Source organism: Phyllostomus discolor, chromosome 4, assembly GCF_004126475.2.
Source record: "Phyllostomus discolor isolate MPI-MPIP mPhyDis1 chromosome 4, mPhyDis1.pri.v3, whole genome shotgun sequence".
NCBI lineage: Eukaryota > Metazoa > Chordata > Mammalia > Chiroptera > Phyllostomidae > Phyllostomus > Phyllostomus discolor.
The window spans coordinates 41,959,964-41,975,220 of record NC_040906.2 but is presented as its reverse complement, the minus strand read 5'-3'; the positions used below and the strand labels follow the sequence as shown (position 1 = coordinate 41,975,220).

General features: G+C 34.7%; 1 protein-coding gene across 2 annotated transcripts in view; it reads left to right on the top strand.

Annotated features, from left to right (window-relative positions):
- NUP35 (nucleoporin 35) overlaps positions 1–14,331 on the top strand; it is a 38,331-nt gene extending 24,000 nt beyond the window's left edge. Inside the window, exons 5-9 of one of the 2 annotated variants that reach the window (XM_028509980.2) lie at positions 4,273–4,414; positions 9,377–9,446; positions 10,223–10,351; positions 11,304–11,468; positions 12,476–14,331. In XM_028509980.2, coding sequence (XP_028365781.1) covers positions 4,273–4,414; positions 9,377–9,446; positions 10,223–10,351; positions 11,304–11,468; positions 12,476–12,553 — 584 coding nt within the window. In that variant the 3' untranslated portion in view covers positions 12,554–14,331. Of the gene's footprint in view, positions 1–4,272; positions 4,415–9,376; positions 9,447–10,207; positions 10,352–11,303; positions 11,469–12,475 lie in introns of both variants that reach the window. The other variant, XM_036023212.1, reaches the window with a different exon arrangement.
- Positions 14,332–15,257: the final 926 nt, after the last annotated feature.

The following is a 15,257-nucleotide window of genomic DNA, read 5'->3' as shown; positions in this document are numbered from 1 at the left end:
GGCAATAGGAATTTTTCAGCTTCGTTATAGTTTTTTTATAGTCTTAAGTATTTTAAAGATTTTGTTTATTTTTAGAGAGAGGGGAAGGGAGGGAAAAAGAGAAGGAGAGAAACATTGATGCATGAGAGATACATCGATCAGTTGCTTCTTGCATGCCCCCAGCCCAGTGGCCTGATCTGCAACCCAGGCATGTGCCCTGACTGGGAATTGAACTGGCAACCTTTTGATTCACAGGCTGGTACTCAATCCACTGAGCCACACCAGCCAGGGCAATAAAATCTTTCCTTAAATCCTCACCCAAGGACATGCTTATTGATTTTTACAGAGGTGGGATGGGGAGAAAAACATCGATGTGACAGAGAAACATTCATCATTTGCCTTTCACATGCACCCCAAGGTCTGAACCCACAACCTAGGCATGGGCCCTGACTGGGAATTGAGCCTGTGACCTTTTGATTTAGTGGATGATGTTCCAACCAACAGCCACACTGGCCAGGGCAGCACCATTATAATCTCAAGCAACCACTGTCTTATATGCAGTTTGTTGTTGACCCAAATGCTGTTGTGTGGCATGGCTGTAGTATATATCTCAGGCTTGGTGCTTATACATGGTTTTAGGCATCCTCCATGAGGGTTTTGGAATGTATTCCTGGAGGATAAGTGGGGGACTACTGTATAAGTACTCAATACATGCAGTCATTATCATTAATGCTGTTACTGTTTTTGTTTATATTTTTGTTGTAATATTGGGAGGTGAGGCTTAATAACTTGCGTTAGTTTGTGACAGTAGTAGAACTGTAGTGTGAACTGACTACAAAGCATATTACTCTTAGCACTACGTGATGTTCTCTGTCAAGGTCAGTGATTGGCCCAGGTCTAATGTTGTTCTTGCCTCTTCGACCCAGTCTAGTTCTGGGCTTCAATTACATGTTGCCTTCCAAAATGCAAGATGTTATGCTGCCTTTCTCCCCTATATATTAAAAATAGTTTTATTTTTGTAATACAGTAGCAGTTAGAACATGAGGCTCTATAATAAAATAATAATCTCCCGAAATGAATTATTGGGGCAGTTTAGTGTTTTTAAATTTTCTTTGACTTGTTTTTAAGCATTATCATGTTTTAAAGATTTTATTTATTTATTTCTAGAGAGAGGGGAAGGGAAGGAGAAAGAGAGGGAGAGAAACATTAGTGTATGGTTGCCTCTCACATGCCCCCTACTGGCGACCTGGCCTGCAACCCAGGCATGTGCCTGACTGGGAATCGAACTTGCCACCCTTTGGTATGTAGGCCAGCGCTCAATCCACTGAGCTATGCCAGCCAGGGCTTTTTCGACCTTTTGAGTGTTGTATCTTTTTAAAAAAAAGATTTCATGTACTGTATTTACTTATTTCTAGAGAGGGGGAAGGGAGGGAGAAAGAGAGGGAGAGAAACATCAGTTTGCAGGAGAAACATTGATTGGTTACCTCTGGCACTCCCCTAACTGGGGACCTAATCCATAAACCATGCATGTGCCCTGACCAGGAATCGAATTTGGGACTTTTTGGTTTGTAGGATGATGCCAAGCCACTGAGCCACACCAGTCAGGACTATAATTATATCTTGAGAGTAACTTGATCCTCCAGTCCTCCTTTGTTGTGGGTTAATAGTGTCATTGTGAGTCACTGTGATACATTACTAGCTTGTTTAAGAGAACTTTTTGTATGGTTCTGAGTTAATCATTCTATTTTTATTAATAGAACATTAAAACTCATTTGTAAACCTTTTTTCATCCCAGCTTTGGATTTGAATAGTAATAACTTTATTATTCATTTCCTAATAGGTTTGGTCCCTGTAAATTCTTATGTTAGTCATGCACTTATAAGGCACATAGGAAGTATTTGACACAAGATTAGCCGTTACCAAAAATAATGTGTTTTATTGAGAATAAAATATAGTCAAGTAGAGTATAGGAAAATTTGACTCAGATGTAGTTACAAATATTTTTTTTATTGAAAAACACTCGAGAGCTTTTTATGTGTAAATTTCCATCAAAACAATATAGCATATGGCCTTTCAAAAATTCCCTATCAGTACAATATAGTATATGGCCTTTTATAAAGTTTTACCACAGTACCTTCCCCTCCACTCCCACAGAGTCTCTTTTTTATTAAAATATACTTTAACAAATCCATTTGACTATAAACTCTTTGGAAGGACTTAGGGTAATTTTCAATTCAATTGGGAATTCAGAGAAAATGACAAGGCAGCTGGTTGAGCAGAGAACCTTCAGAAAGTTAGTAAATGTGGAGTTTGAATCATGTGCAAGGTCCTGTAGAACAGTTGTTCTGAGAAATCGAAGACCAAATTGCTTTTAGATTATAGCTGTTGGTACTTGGCATTAAAGTTAAAACTGAGAACTATTTTAAAGTATGTATTAATTAAAATAATCTGTTTCATATAAATAAGTTTTTTAAAGTAAATAACTTTTCTATAAGAAAATATTTTCATGAGAAGAGTGACATTGTTTTGTTTTCCTAATCTTAACGTCTTCCTTAAAATACAACTGAAATCTCTTATTTGCTTTTGTATTCAATGTGAATTGATTGAATCACATTAAGTAGTGTCTAGAAAAGTCCAGTGTACTGTCATGAGTGAGTAAGAGTGAAAAAGGCAAAAGAAACTTTAAATTATTATGGAAAAAGTTTTGACTTAGCTGATCCCATGCGAGGGTCTTGGGGACCTGAGGATCTAAGGTCCACTGTGGTACAACTATTGCTGTAGTAATTAGAGTATTTCCTAGATTAGTGGCTGAGAGCTCATGCTTTGCATTTGATTGCCTAGATTGGCATTCCAGCTTTCTTTCTGGATGTTATTTCACATCACCCTGCTAAATGGAGCTACTAATAAGATCTATCATATAAGATTTTTAGAATTAAATTATATGTAGAGAGAATGGTGTTAAAAGTACTCTGTGAAAAGCTACCATTTATTATCATGTCAAATATTTTGTCCTGTTATGTCATCCTTGTTCACAATTTATCTCTGCCTTCCTAACTCATTTCAGGTAAAAGCCTAAGTCTTTACAGTCGTTCACAATGTTTTTCTTCATAATCTGATATCTTGTTACCTCCCTGTGCTCACCTGCTTGTTCTGACCTCATTGTGCAATCTCTCACCTTACTGTGCAAAACTGGCTTTCTTGTTCTTCATCAAACACCAGTCATATCCTTTATCAGGGATTTTGTACTCATTTTTTCTCCCACCTAATATTCACGTCTTCAGATATTGGCAGGTTTTGCCTCCCATCTCCTTCAGGTTTTTGTTTTAATGACACTTCAGTGAAATTTTTTTTTTCTATTAAACTTTTGCACATATGTACGTGCATACTTAATCTCCCTTCTCTGCTTTATTTATTTATTTTTTTAATGCAGGATTGTCTGTTTTATGACATTAGGTACTTGTTTGCCTCTCTTTCACTAGGATTTAAGACCATTCGAAGTAGAATTTCTTGTGTGTTTTTTTAGTCTAACTTGTTCACTACTGTTAATTAGATGCCTGGAATTATGCTTGGTGCATATCATATTTTTTGGTGAAAAAAATATTTCTTTATGATAACTCATTATTTCTACTCCAAACACTAAAGAAAAGTGGCCTCTGCTGCTCAGAAATGTGTGGTCCCAATAGGACAGTGCCTCTGAGATAAGATGAACATGTAAAGCATTTAGTTTGGCATGTTGGATATATAGAAATATTCATTAATTGGTAGTGGTTATTGAAGGATAAGACAATAAAGAGCAGAATCAGACATTTCAGATAGAAATGACCGGAATATAAGAAAATTGTATTCACATCTTAGGGGTCAGGGTAGGGACCATTTAGTGGCAAACTAGAAAAAAAAAGGGGGGTAGCACTTTACTGTGGAGGCTAGGCCATTTGGATTTTGTTCTGTGGGTAATGAGTTACTACATATTCTGAAGGCAGAGGTGCCATGATGAAAGTGGTAGATTTGAAAGATGAATCCATCAGAAGCCTTTGAGGTTGACTGATGATCCTTCTGTTGTAGGCTGAACCAGAAGTTAAAACATTTGGAAAATCATAAGTTACTCTCACTTATTTATGACTTCTCAAATTGTGTGATAGTATAAAATTATCGTTTGAGGACAGTTGTGTGTTTTAAACTATTTATGCAATTGTCAACTTTTAATATACTTTTTCATTGAAAACTAAAAGCTTTGATTTAAAGTTAACCAAAATGTTTATATTTGTAACTAACTTACAAAATATGCTAATATAGGGCAAAGTATGTTTAGTCCCGCAAACATTGGTCAACCACGAAAGACAACATTATCTCCTGCCCAGTTGGATCCTTTTTATACTCAAGGAGATTCTCTGACTTCTGAAGATCACCTTGATGACACATGGGTAACTGTGTTCGGGTAAGGTTTCTGGATCATTTACCATTAAAGAATAAATAACCCCCTCCTCAATGTTTCATAATGAATTTTATCAAACATACAAGAAAAAAAAAAGAATTGCAAAGCAAATACCCATATACCCAACACCTAGATTCTACACTTAACAGTTTGCTACATTTATTTCATATTTTATTAATTCATCCTTTTTTTTTTATTGTTGGTATATTTCAGAGTAAGTTGCAGACATTAGTACAGATCACCCCGGCACTTCAGCATGCATATTATTAACTAGTGTTCGCTATTCATTTGTTGTTTCATTATTTGTCTGTTTGTTCTCAGATTATTTTTCCCCTTAGCATATTTGCTGGATGTTGCAACGGAGTTGCCCAATTAAGTTTAGGAAGCTGCTTTCTCTCTTTCTAGTTAGTGACCATTTCTCTGCTTATAGTAGGCTGAACTACTTTGGAACTAACAAATTGAATTTCATTTGTGAGAGACTTTTGGCCAAGATGGAGGTGTAGATAGATATGCTTTGCTTCCTCACGCAACCAAAAGAAGGAAAACAACCAGTTTAAAGACAAAAACCAACTAAAACTGCCAGAAAATTAAACTGTATAGAAGTCTGACAACCAAGGAGTTAAAGAAGATACATTCATCCAGACTGGTAAGAGGGGTGGAGATGGGCAGCCGGGGGCAGAGAAGATGCGCAGCAAGGCGGCAGCTGGTGGACAAGGAGGTCCCACAATGGTGTGCGGATAAGCTGGGAGGAACAACTGGGGGTTCCAGCACAGGGAAATAAAGCCTCAAAATCTCTGGCTGTAAAAATCTGGGGGGAGTTGCAGCAGCAGGAGAAACTCCCATTCTCAGAGGGATAGTCCACTGGAGGGACCCAGGGGTCCTGAAACATACACAAACCCACCCGTCCGGGAATCAGGACAAGAAGGGCCCAATTTGCTTGTGGGTATCAGGGGAAGTGACAGAAAGCGGATGAGAGCTGAGCAAGTTACCAAGTAGCATTGTCCCCTCTTTGACCCCTCCCCCACATACAGTGCCACAACACAGGGTTACCTTGCACTGGTGAATACCTTAGGCTCTGCCCCTTACAACGTAACAGATGCACCAAGACAAAGAAAAATGGCCCAAGTGAAAAAACAGATCAAAACTCCAGAAAAGGAGATAGCCAACCTATCAGATGCACAGTTCAAAACACTGGTAATCAGGATGCTCACAGAAATCATTGAGTATGGATGGAAATAATGGAAGAAGGGAAGGCTATGCAAAGTGAAATAAAAACTATACAGAGAACCAGCAGTGAAGGGAAGGAAATCAGGACTAAAACCAATGATTTGGAATAGAAGGAAGAAATAAACATTCAACTGGAACAGAATGAAGAAACACAACTTCAAAAAAATGAGGAGAGGCTTAGGAACCTCTGGGACAACTTTAAACGTTCCAACATCCAAGTCATCGAAGACAGAAAGGAGGAGAGAAAGAGCAAGAAATTGAAAACTTATTTGGAAAAATAATGAAAGAAAACTTCTCCATCTGGCAAAGGAAATAGACTTCCAGAAAGTCTAGGAAGCTGAGAGAGTCCCAAAGAAGTTGGACCCAAGGAAGCACACACCAAAATACATCATAATTACATTACCCAAGATTAAAGATAAGGAGAGAATCTTAAAAGCAGCAAGAGAAAAGGAGACAGTTACCTACAAAGGAATCCTCATAAAACTCAGCTGATTTCTCAAACGAAATCTTACAGGCAAGAAGGGGCTGGAAAGAAGTATTCGACGTCATGAGAGGCAGGAACCTACAACCAGGATTGTTCTATTCAGAAAAATTATTTAGAATTTAGAATTTCTATTTATTCTATCATTTAGAATTTAAGGGCAGATAAAGTGCTTCCCAGATAAGATCAAGTTAAAGGAGTTCATCCTCTCCAAGCCCTTACTATATGAAATGTTAAAGGGACTTACCTAAGAAAAAGAAGATTGAAACTATGAACAGTAAAATGGCAACAAACTCAAAACTATTATCAACTGAACCTAAAAAACAAAAACAAACTAAGCAAACAACTAGAACAGGAACAGAATCACAGAAATCCCATGGAGGGTTTTCAGCAGGGAGGGGGAGGGAAGAGAATGGGGGAAAAGGTACAGGGAACAAGAAGCATAAATGGTAAGTACAAAATAGACAGGGGGAGGTTAAGAATAGTATAGGAAATGGAGAAGCCAAAGAACTTACATGTATGACCCATGGACATGAACCAAGGTTGGGGGGGGGCAGATGCTGGAGGGTGGGAGGGTGCAGGGCCAAGGGGGATAAAGAGGAGAAAGAAAAGGGACAACTGTAATAGCATAATCAATAAAATATACTTAGAAAAAAGAGTTTCCTTCGTGTATAAGTACTATGTCACAGGTACATACATGTATATATTTTCTAGTCACAGAATATTGACTATTAATAGAAATTGTTTCCAACACATCTAGCTGCATTTCAAATAAATTTTTAGATCAAAAAAGTACTTTACAACATCTTAGAGATATTAGATCATTTATAGATAAGGAAACTGAGGTATAGATGAGTTGATTTATTCAGAGGTTTACATCTAGTTACTAGTAAAGCTTCAGCAAAATCCAGATCTTCTGAATTTTAAACTGTTTATTTGCTTACACGGTATATATTATATAAGACTTGTTTCTGAAAGTGTTATATGTCGTACTGATAACTGAATCTCATTATATTTAGTTTTGGGTTAAAAAATATAAAAATACATGAGCTCCTTGAAGGAAGAACAAGAAATGTTAGTAGACTTTATATATTTAGTTTATTTGAAAGTTACAAAATTCAAAAGAATATATAAGAATATACAGTGAAAATTTTCCCTTTCCACTTTGGTTCCCAGCTACAATTTTTTTTTACCCTTTAAAGCACTAATTGACAGCTATATTTTGTGTAGTCTAATAGAGAGATTCTGTGTGTTACTGATTCTGTTTAGGTAAAAAGTAGAACTGTTGCCTTTTCTTGTTTTGCAGAAGTTTGCACTCAGCCCTTTATTCATAATTGGGCTGGATACTTGATTTTTGTGTGTTTGTTTAAATTTTTATGTTCTCTCACGAAATGGCTGTTTTTGAATTTGTATGTTCAATTCCAAGTTTGTTTTTTAGTTTCAGTAATAATGGTGTCAATTATAAGATTCCTTGGTAGTTGAGTAATTTAGTTAAAGTACTTCTGCTAGTCCTTTTCTTCATTTTTAAGACATATACTTTCTCAGCTATTTATTTTCTATTGGTTTTATTTTTTGGTAACCCTCTACATGAGTTTAGTTGAAGGAACTGAAACATTTTCTTCTAAGGAATAAAATATGTTGATCATTTGTAGAGAAATATATCTAAAATACATAATATGTGTTCTTTGATAATTTAACTTTTCCTGCTGACTCAGGGTCTGCACAGGATACTATTCATTGTTTTAGTGTGATTCTTATACAGGATATTGGAATATTTCTACTCAGAGTGGCCCTGAGTCTTAAAATTCCGTAGTAGTTTTCAGGTTATCTTCCTCACTTGCAACCATTATTTCTCCCCTTCGTTTATATTTTCTGTAGGTCTGCTTTGCTAGGTACCCTGCCTCATTTGTTGTTTTTCTTTGGGGTTAGAAATCATATTTTCAAGCTTATGTAATATAAAATAAAATTCCAGTCCTGAATTTAGTATTTTACTTACATAGATTTTACTCACATAGATTTTTTTTAAAGATTTTATTTATTTATTTTTAGAGAGGGAAGGGAGGGAGATAGAGAGAGAGAGAGAGAGAGAAACATCATTGTGCGGTTGCTGGGGGTCATGGCCTGCAACCCAGGCATGTACCCTGACTGGGAATCGAACCTGCGACACTTTGGTTCGCAGCCTGCGCTCAGTCCACTGAACTACACCAGCCAGGGTTTACTCATGTAGATTTTAATGTGTGGAGTTTCTAATTTATTTTGGGGACTCAGACCCCCCCCCCCCCCCCCAATGCAAGCTCCAGATAACTGTAGTTATTGGCAAAGGAAACTCTAGATTTTAACATCGAAATAGCTCTGTGGTTTGGACTATATAAGTATTAATGTCTTATAAAATATTCAAACCATAGAGAGCTTTATAAAGAAGAAACTAAAAGTCACTTGGAATTTTCCCAGAGTATATGGCTATTAAAATTTTGGTAACCATCCTTTTTAAATGTTTCTATACCATTGATAATAGTACTGACTTCTATTTTTATTTCAGGACTAAATTTATGAATTTTTAGGTGATACTAAGTGTACAATGATAATTACTATATAATTTTAAATTCTTTCCCTTTTAATAGCTGTAATATGTCTAAAAATTCCCTCTTGCTTTCTCTCTCTCTTACCCACACATACCAACCACCCTTGTAAAATAAATTATGTACAGAATTGCAGCTTTATAATTCTTTTGTTAGGGCTGTGACATGGCAGAGTGGAATTTTAGAGATTTCAGGGGAGGAATCTGGGAATGGGAGTAGAATGGCTGAGTCAAAACTGATTTGAACATATATGCTTTTGGGTAATGGGCAGTGATAGGTTTAGCTAATAGGGGGAAATAGGATGGTCAAGGTTCCTGTGGTTCTAGATCAGCGATTTTCAACTGGTGTGCCTCAGCAGGCACACTGATGTGCTGCAATAATTTCTAAAACATGCAATGACCTGTATTTAGTCAGGGGCACTGACCTCTTTTCCCTTAGATTGTAAAATTTTAAAAAATGACAAATTTATGCCTATGTTTTTGTCAGATTGGTAAAAAAATATATATTTTTTGGTGCACCGCAAAATTTTAGAAATTAGTTTATATGTGCCATGGGATGAAAAAGGTTGAAAAGCACTATTCTAGACAGTTCGGAGGAATTTATTTTGAAACCCTTGCAAGTAGGATAATTTGCATTCGTTTTTATTGGGAAAGATGACTGGACAACTCTTTTTTTCAGGTTTCCTCAAGCATCTGCTTCCTATATATTATTACAATTTGCACAATATGGGAATATCTTAAAACATGTGGTAAGGCTTAATTCTTTTCAATTCATGATTTAGGCTGAGGACAGATAAGCTATGAATAGAAGGAAGCTTTGCTGCTGAATTTTATATCTGCTCTTCCTTTTTTCAAAAGTTTCATAGAATATGTTTGTTAGAGTCTGGAAGGCTGGAAGTTGCATACTATTTTCAAAAATGGACAAACAAAATAAGCAAGAGAACTAAAATTTCAGGCTTTCTCCCACCTCTTTGCTGAATATCATACCATTTTCCGATTAGAGCTTGTTTTATTGGGGATAAAGGAAAAGGGAGTTCTTAGGGCTTTTTAGCTTATAGAGAACTTTTTAAAACAAATTCTGTTAACTTTGCACAAGTTATAAATACCAAGATTTTTTTCTATTACTAGAGATTAATGTATTCAACTCCTACACAAAATCACATGGTGAACACAGTTTTTAAAAATCTCATAGCAAGTATTGATGAGACCTTTTTACTAGAAACAGTTATCTTTTTTCAAAATAACCAATTCATAATTTTATAAATTATATGAGAAACAGTTATCTTTTGAGAATTGTTTTGCTTTCAGAGAATATTTACCACATATTCTTTGTATTAGAGAATTGAGAGCCAGATAGAAATTACTGAAATTGTTTAATGTGATTTATGTTGAATCCTACTATATAGCTTTTTACAGGGCATCAAATAACTAGTAGAAGCAGATTTATCTTCATATATTTCTATTTTCTAATGTAATACATTACATTTAGATTTTATATTTAAAGAAACAGCTTCATTTTTTGCAGATGTCTAACACAGGAAATTGGATGCATATTCGTTACCAATCTAAACTGCAGGCTCGGAAAGCCTTAAGCAAAGATGGGAGGATTTTTGGAGAGTCCATCATGATTGGTGTAAAACCATGTATAGATAAAGTAAGTCATTGTTTATGTAAGGGAAATGTCTTAATCCATTTGAAGAGCACAAGTGTAAATATTGAGATTATCGGTTATGTCACTTTGCTTCCCTATGCCTGTTTTTCCTAGTTTGTAAACTGGCGATGTTAGAATACTCTTTTCTTGGTAAGCAACTTACCTAAGGTTGTGAAAGATGAGGCCTAGATTCTGTTCTAGGTCTCTTAACTTCTAACCCATTCTTTCTTATGCAAAGCAGCGTCAAATTTCTTTACTTTAAAGGAATGGTGCTATTTCAGAATGAAATATTTCACATAAGGGTTATCTTAAGTGGTGTAAGCTTTTTATTAGGTATTTCTATACTAAGATACAGTATTTAAAAAGTATCATGTATTTATATACTTAAAAAACAATACTGAGCACAACTTAAACTTTTTTTTTGGCTTTAAAGTCATCACGATCATTCTTTAAGTAAATATGTGTGAAATATACTACCTACCATGGACTGTGCTTAGAAATTGTCTACATTGGTGTACAAAGCATAATGGCTTCTGGTGCTCATAGTGTATATAGGATCGCTGTCATTATTAAATTGTGTTGGACCAGAAGTTTGCAGAGGCTAGATGAGAATTTGGCGTTACTGGGGACTAAGTAGCATTGGACTTTAATTTCCCCCTCCTCTCAGATTTCCCCAAGGATTCTCTTTTTCTTTCTTGCTGTTTGTTAGGAGATTCTTACTCTTGTGAGTCTGTAGTTGTCTTGAGGATGTTTGAGGTCACTGAAGTTAGATTTCTGGCTGAACATTAGATCTCAAATGCTAGCCAAGAAGCATATATTGTTTTATCAGGCCCAATATTATTTAATATATTAATTAGATCAAATAAAGCATGCATCTTTTAATAAAGTTTTCTTTGTAAATAGGATGTAATAATATGTTTATAAACAGAAAAGTTCTTTATCTTTATTTCTCTAGAGTGTTATGGAAAACAGTGACAGGTGTGCTTTGTCATCTTCATCTCTAGCCTTTACACCACCAATCAAAACCTTAGGTACACCCACCCAGCCTGGAAGTACTCCTAGGATTTCTACCATGAGACCTCTTGCTACAGCATACAAGGCTTCTACTAGCGACTATCAGGTATTTTAAGGATTGGATACATGGATGCACTACAGTGCATAGCATGTTTAACAGTTTCATTACATTGATTTATATGCCATTATATAATTAAATATATATATTTCCATTAAATATTCACCATTAATACTGCCATTAAATATTAATATTTCCTACTGAAGTGATTGCCTTGATGAAACCTATAAACTTTATATTCTTAAATTTCTTATTTAAAAAATTAGAATTTTCACGAATTGGAAGCATCCCTTGAATTTTTAAAAAAATTTCTTTGCCACTTTAAAAACATTTTCAGAGTTTAATTTAGTTTTTTAAGTAATCTTTGCATATTTAAAAAGGTGTGGGGTTTTTTTTTGGTGAACATCTCTGGCATGAAGGAATATTAAAAGGCCTATTAAATTGATAACTAAATCTGATGGTATCATAAATGAAGAACCCTAGGTTCTGTTGGAGTAGCCTTTGGTTATTAAAAGAAAGCATTGGCCAGTTCCTATTTCAACTTTTCTCATTTCAAAAAGGTTTAAAGGAAAAATTTATTATATTCCTTGAAGAAGGGTAGGAGTATTATGATTCTCATTCAGTTTGTTATTATCCCCTAGTTATTGGGCAGGAGTTCTGAACTTGCCTAGCAACAGACATGGGTTCTAAAAAGGCAAATTAAAAGATTCGTCACTTTAGTATTTTGATTTCCTTATGAAATTTGGAGATCATTCTTGAACTGTGGGTTTTTTTCCCTTTAGTTTTGTTTTATTTTAAAGCTTTCATCTTTCGTAGCTTTTGTGTTTGTTCAGTTTTCTAATTTAAGTAGATGTAATTACCAAAGGAAAACAATTTTACTATTCTTAAAAATATAAGGAGGTTCTAACCAAAGCCATATTTTAATTTTTAAATATATAGTTCAATTCTACAAATGCATTTTAGTGTTCAGCTCTGTTAAATTAGTCATTAGCTCTGTTAAATTGACTATGAAGCTAAAGAAACCATAACCTAACAACTGTGTGTTTTTTTAATAGGTCATTTCTGACAGACAGACGCCCAAAAAAGATGAAAGTCTTGTATCCAAAGCAATGGAGTACATGTTTGGCTGGTAGTACAGTGAGAGCTAAGAACTCAGTCGACTACAGAGGAGGATGCTGCTGCACTAACAGAGCAGAGCACTGCCGGGAGTCCTTCGGTTAGTTATATAACCACTCTTGGCCGTGTTGGATAGCTGTCTCATACTTTTAGAAGACTTTTTCTTTAATGATACAGTATATTTGTAGCTCGCACTTTAAAAGATGCTTGAGATGTTTTAAAGAAACAAAAAATCCCTTCAGGATTTTGTGCTTTCTATGGTAATGCACACTTAAGCACAAAAAACTCAGCATTGATAACTGAAAATTATATAATTGAGTTTGCATTGAGGCTTTGCAGCCTTCATGAGTTGATGGGGTGAATTTTGTGAAGAGTGATTGTCTGGCTACATCTAACAAGACACAAAAATTATAAAGTGAACAATTTGAATTATGGCCTTTTAATTTAGACAGTATTTAATATTTTAATTATCCTTGTTTGTGTATGTTTTATCATGGATTGTCATCTTTCATTATACTTAAAACCAAAACATTCTTTTAAAAACCTACTAAAGTTCTTGATAATAAACTTTGCCAACTATATGTATCAGATGTTTTTTGAAAGAATAATTTATTATTACAACAAGTTTTAAGTGCCTGCTGAAAAAGAGAAAATATGTCATGAACCTCCATATACCCATAAACCAGCTTTAGTAACCTTCAATATGTTGTCATACTTTTATTTTGAATGTGATGTCATTTTTATCTAAATATTTGAGGGTATATCAAAGAAGAACATTTCTATATGTAATTACAATGTCAGTATCACACCTAATAGAGTTAATGATTTATTAGTATCTAATATCCAGTCTGTTTAAAAAATTTTTCAAAAATGTATTTATCGTTGAGTGTACACATCTATTTGGTTGTTTTGTCTTTGGGGTGTCTTGATATCTAAATTAGCTTCCCCACTTTCACCCCCCGGAACACGCTGTGGCTTGTTGAAGGAGCCATGTGAGTTTTCTGTCATGTCCCATGGACTGAATTTGGTTGTTTTCTTTTTTTGTTGTTGTTTAACGTGTTCATCATCTATTCCATATCCTAGAAGTTAGATCTAAAGAGGATTAATTAGATTCTGATTTCATTATTCTCAGTAAGAATATTTCATATTAGTGTGGTATACTTTATATCATATGAAATCAAGAGGCACTTAATTCTGATTGTCCCTTTTTTAATGATGCTCAGATTGGTCATTGGCCACATGGGCAGCAGAAACCTTACATCTTCATCGGAAAGTGTCCTGTAACCTTTTTACGGATTTTTTTTAAAACATGAATTCATGACACTTGCCTGAATCAGTCATTAAGGTTTGCAAAATGGCGATTTTCCAAATTTATCATTCCTATTGCACTTCCTAGGTGCAATTCTTCTGTGTAGAAGAACCTTGATCCATGGATGGGTGCTATTTGGTCATCATGGAATATATGCATGCCAGAATGGCAGGGTACATATTTAGTCCTTCCCCTTTATTTGTTTTCAGAGTAATTTTTGGTGTCCTGCCAACCTCCATTGATGTCCTATGAATTAAAAAAATTTTCCCCTTCACTATCACTATGAACTCATAACCTTTTTTTTTCTTAATTTAGTGTTTCAGATAGTTGTAGTCATTATTCTTTTGTTCAGATTATCCCCTTTGGCTGGTGAGAACTTTATCAAGGTGGTTCTTCTGTGCAAAGGAGGTTTTTAATTGGAATATATTTCACCATAGTACAGGTATCTAGGTGTGTTGTACCTTTCCTTATTTTTAATACATCATTGTAAAAAATCAACACACTGTATAGAACTTTTACTACACTTTTTAAATCACAGCAAACTACCAGTGAAGACTTGTTTTGTTCTCTGAGATGAAGTGATATTAAGGAATGTATAGGCGTGAATGCAAATTGATTTATCATTACATTTATAGAGTATTTTTCATCTGAAACTTTTATGTTTAAGTCTTTCTCTTCAATTTAAAATAGAATTACATTTTATATTCTGTTTCATTACATGCAGAACTCAATTATGTAAGGGAGAACTGGCTCTGGCTACTAAATCCCATTAAACTGTTGCATTTGTACTTGAGTTACACACATTTTTTTGTAAAAATACTGTGGGCTTCTTTTTCTTTTGGAGAGGGCATTTTATTCTATAGAACTCTAAAACTCTATGGAGCATGAAGTTTCCTTTCTGACTAAAAATTTTTGTTTGCCATGTTTGGATTTATTTTTTTAACCTAATGTTATATTTTATGTATCGTTGTATCCATCACAGCATTTATTTAAAAAGAGCCAGGAAATATATAAATGTAATAAACCAGCATGTTGAATACCTCAGACTTACACAATGTTATATTTCAATTATGCCTCATTACAGTAATTTATAATTAATACAGTAATTTAAAAAACAACAACAAAAACATTTTTAAAAAGCCAGGAAAATCTCAGCAAGTAAGCTTCCATATTTTCCAATAGTGTACAAAAACAACAGATGTGGGAACTCTGGAGCTAGAGAAACTATCCTGAAAAAAGCTTCTTTCTAAAAGCCCAGGAAAGCTCATTTCATATAAAAATAAGTAATATAAAACTATAGTCCTGCGTGATTTTTCTATCCTGTGTGCATTGAAAGCATATCAGAATGACATGCCATACAATAGATCAAAACTGTAACCTATTATTTTAAAATGGGTTATAAAAATTTTAAA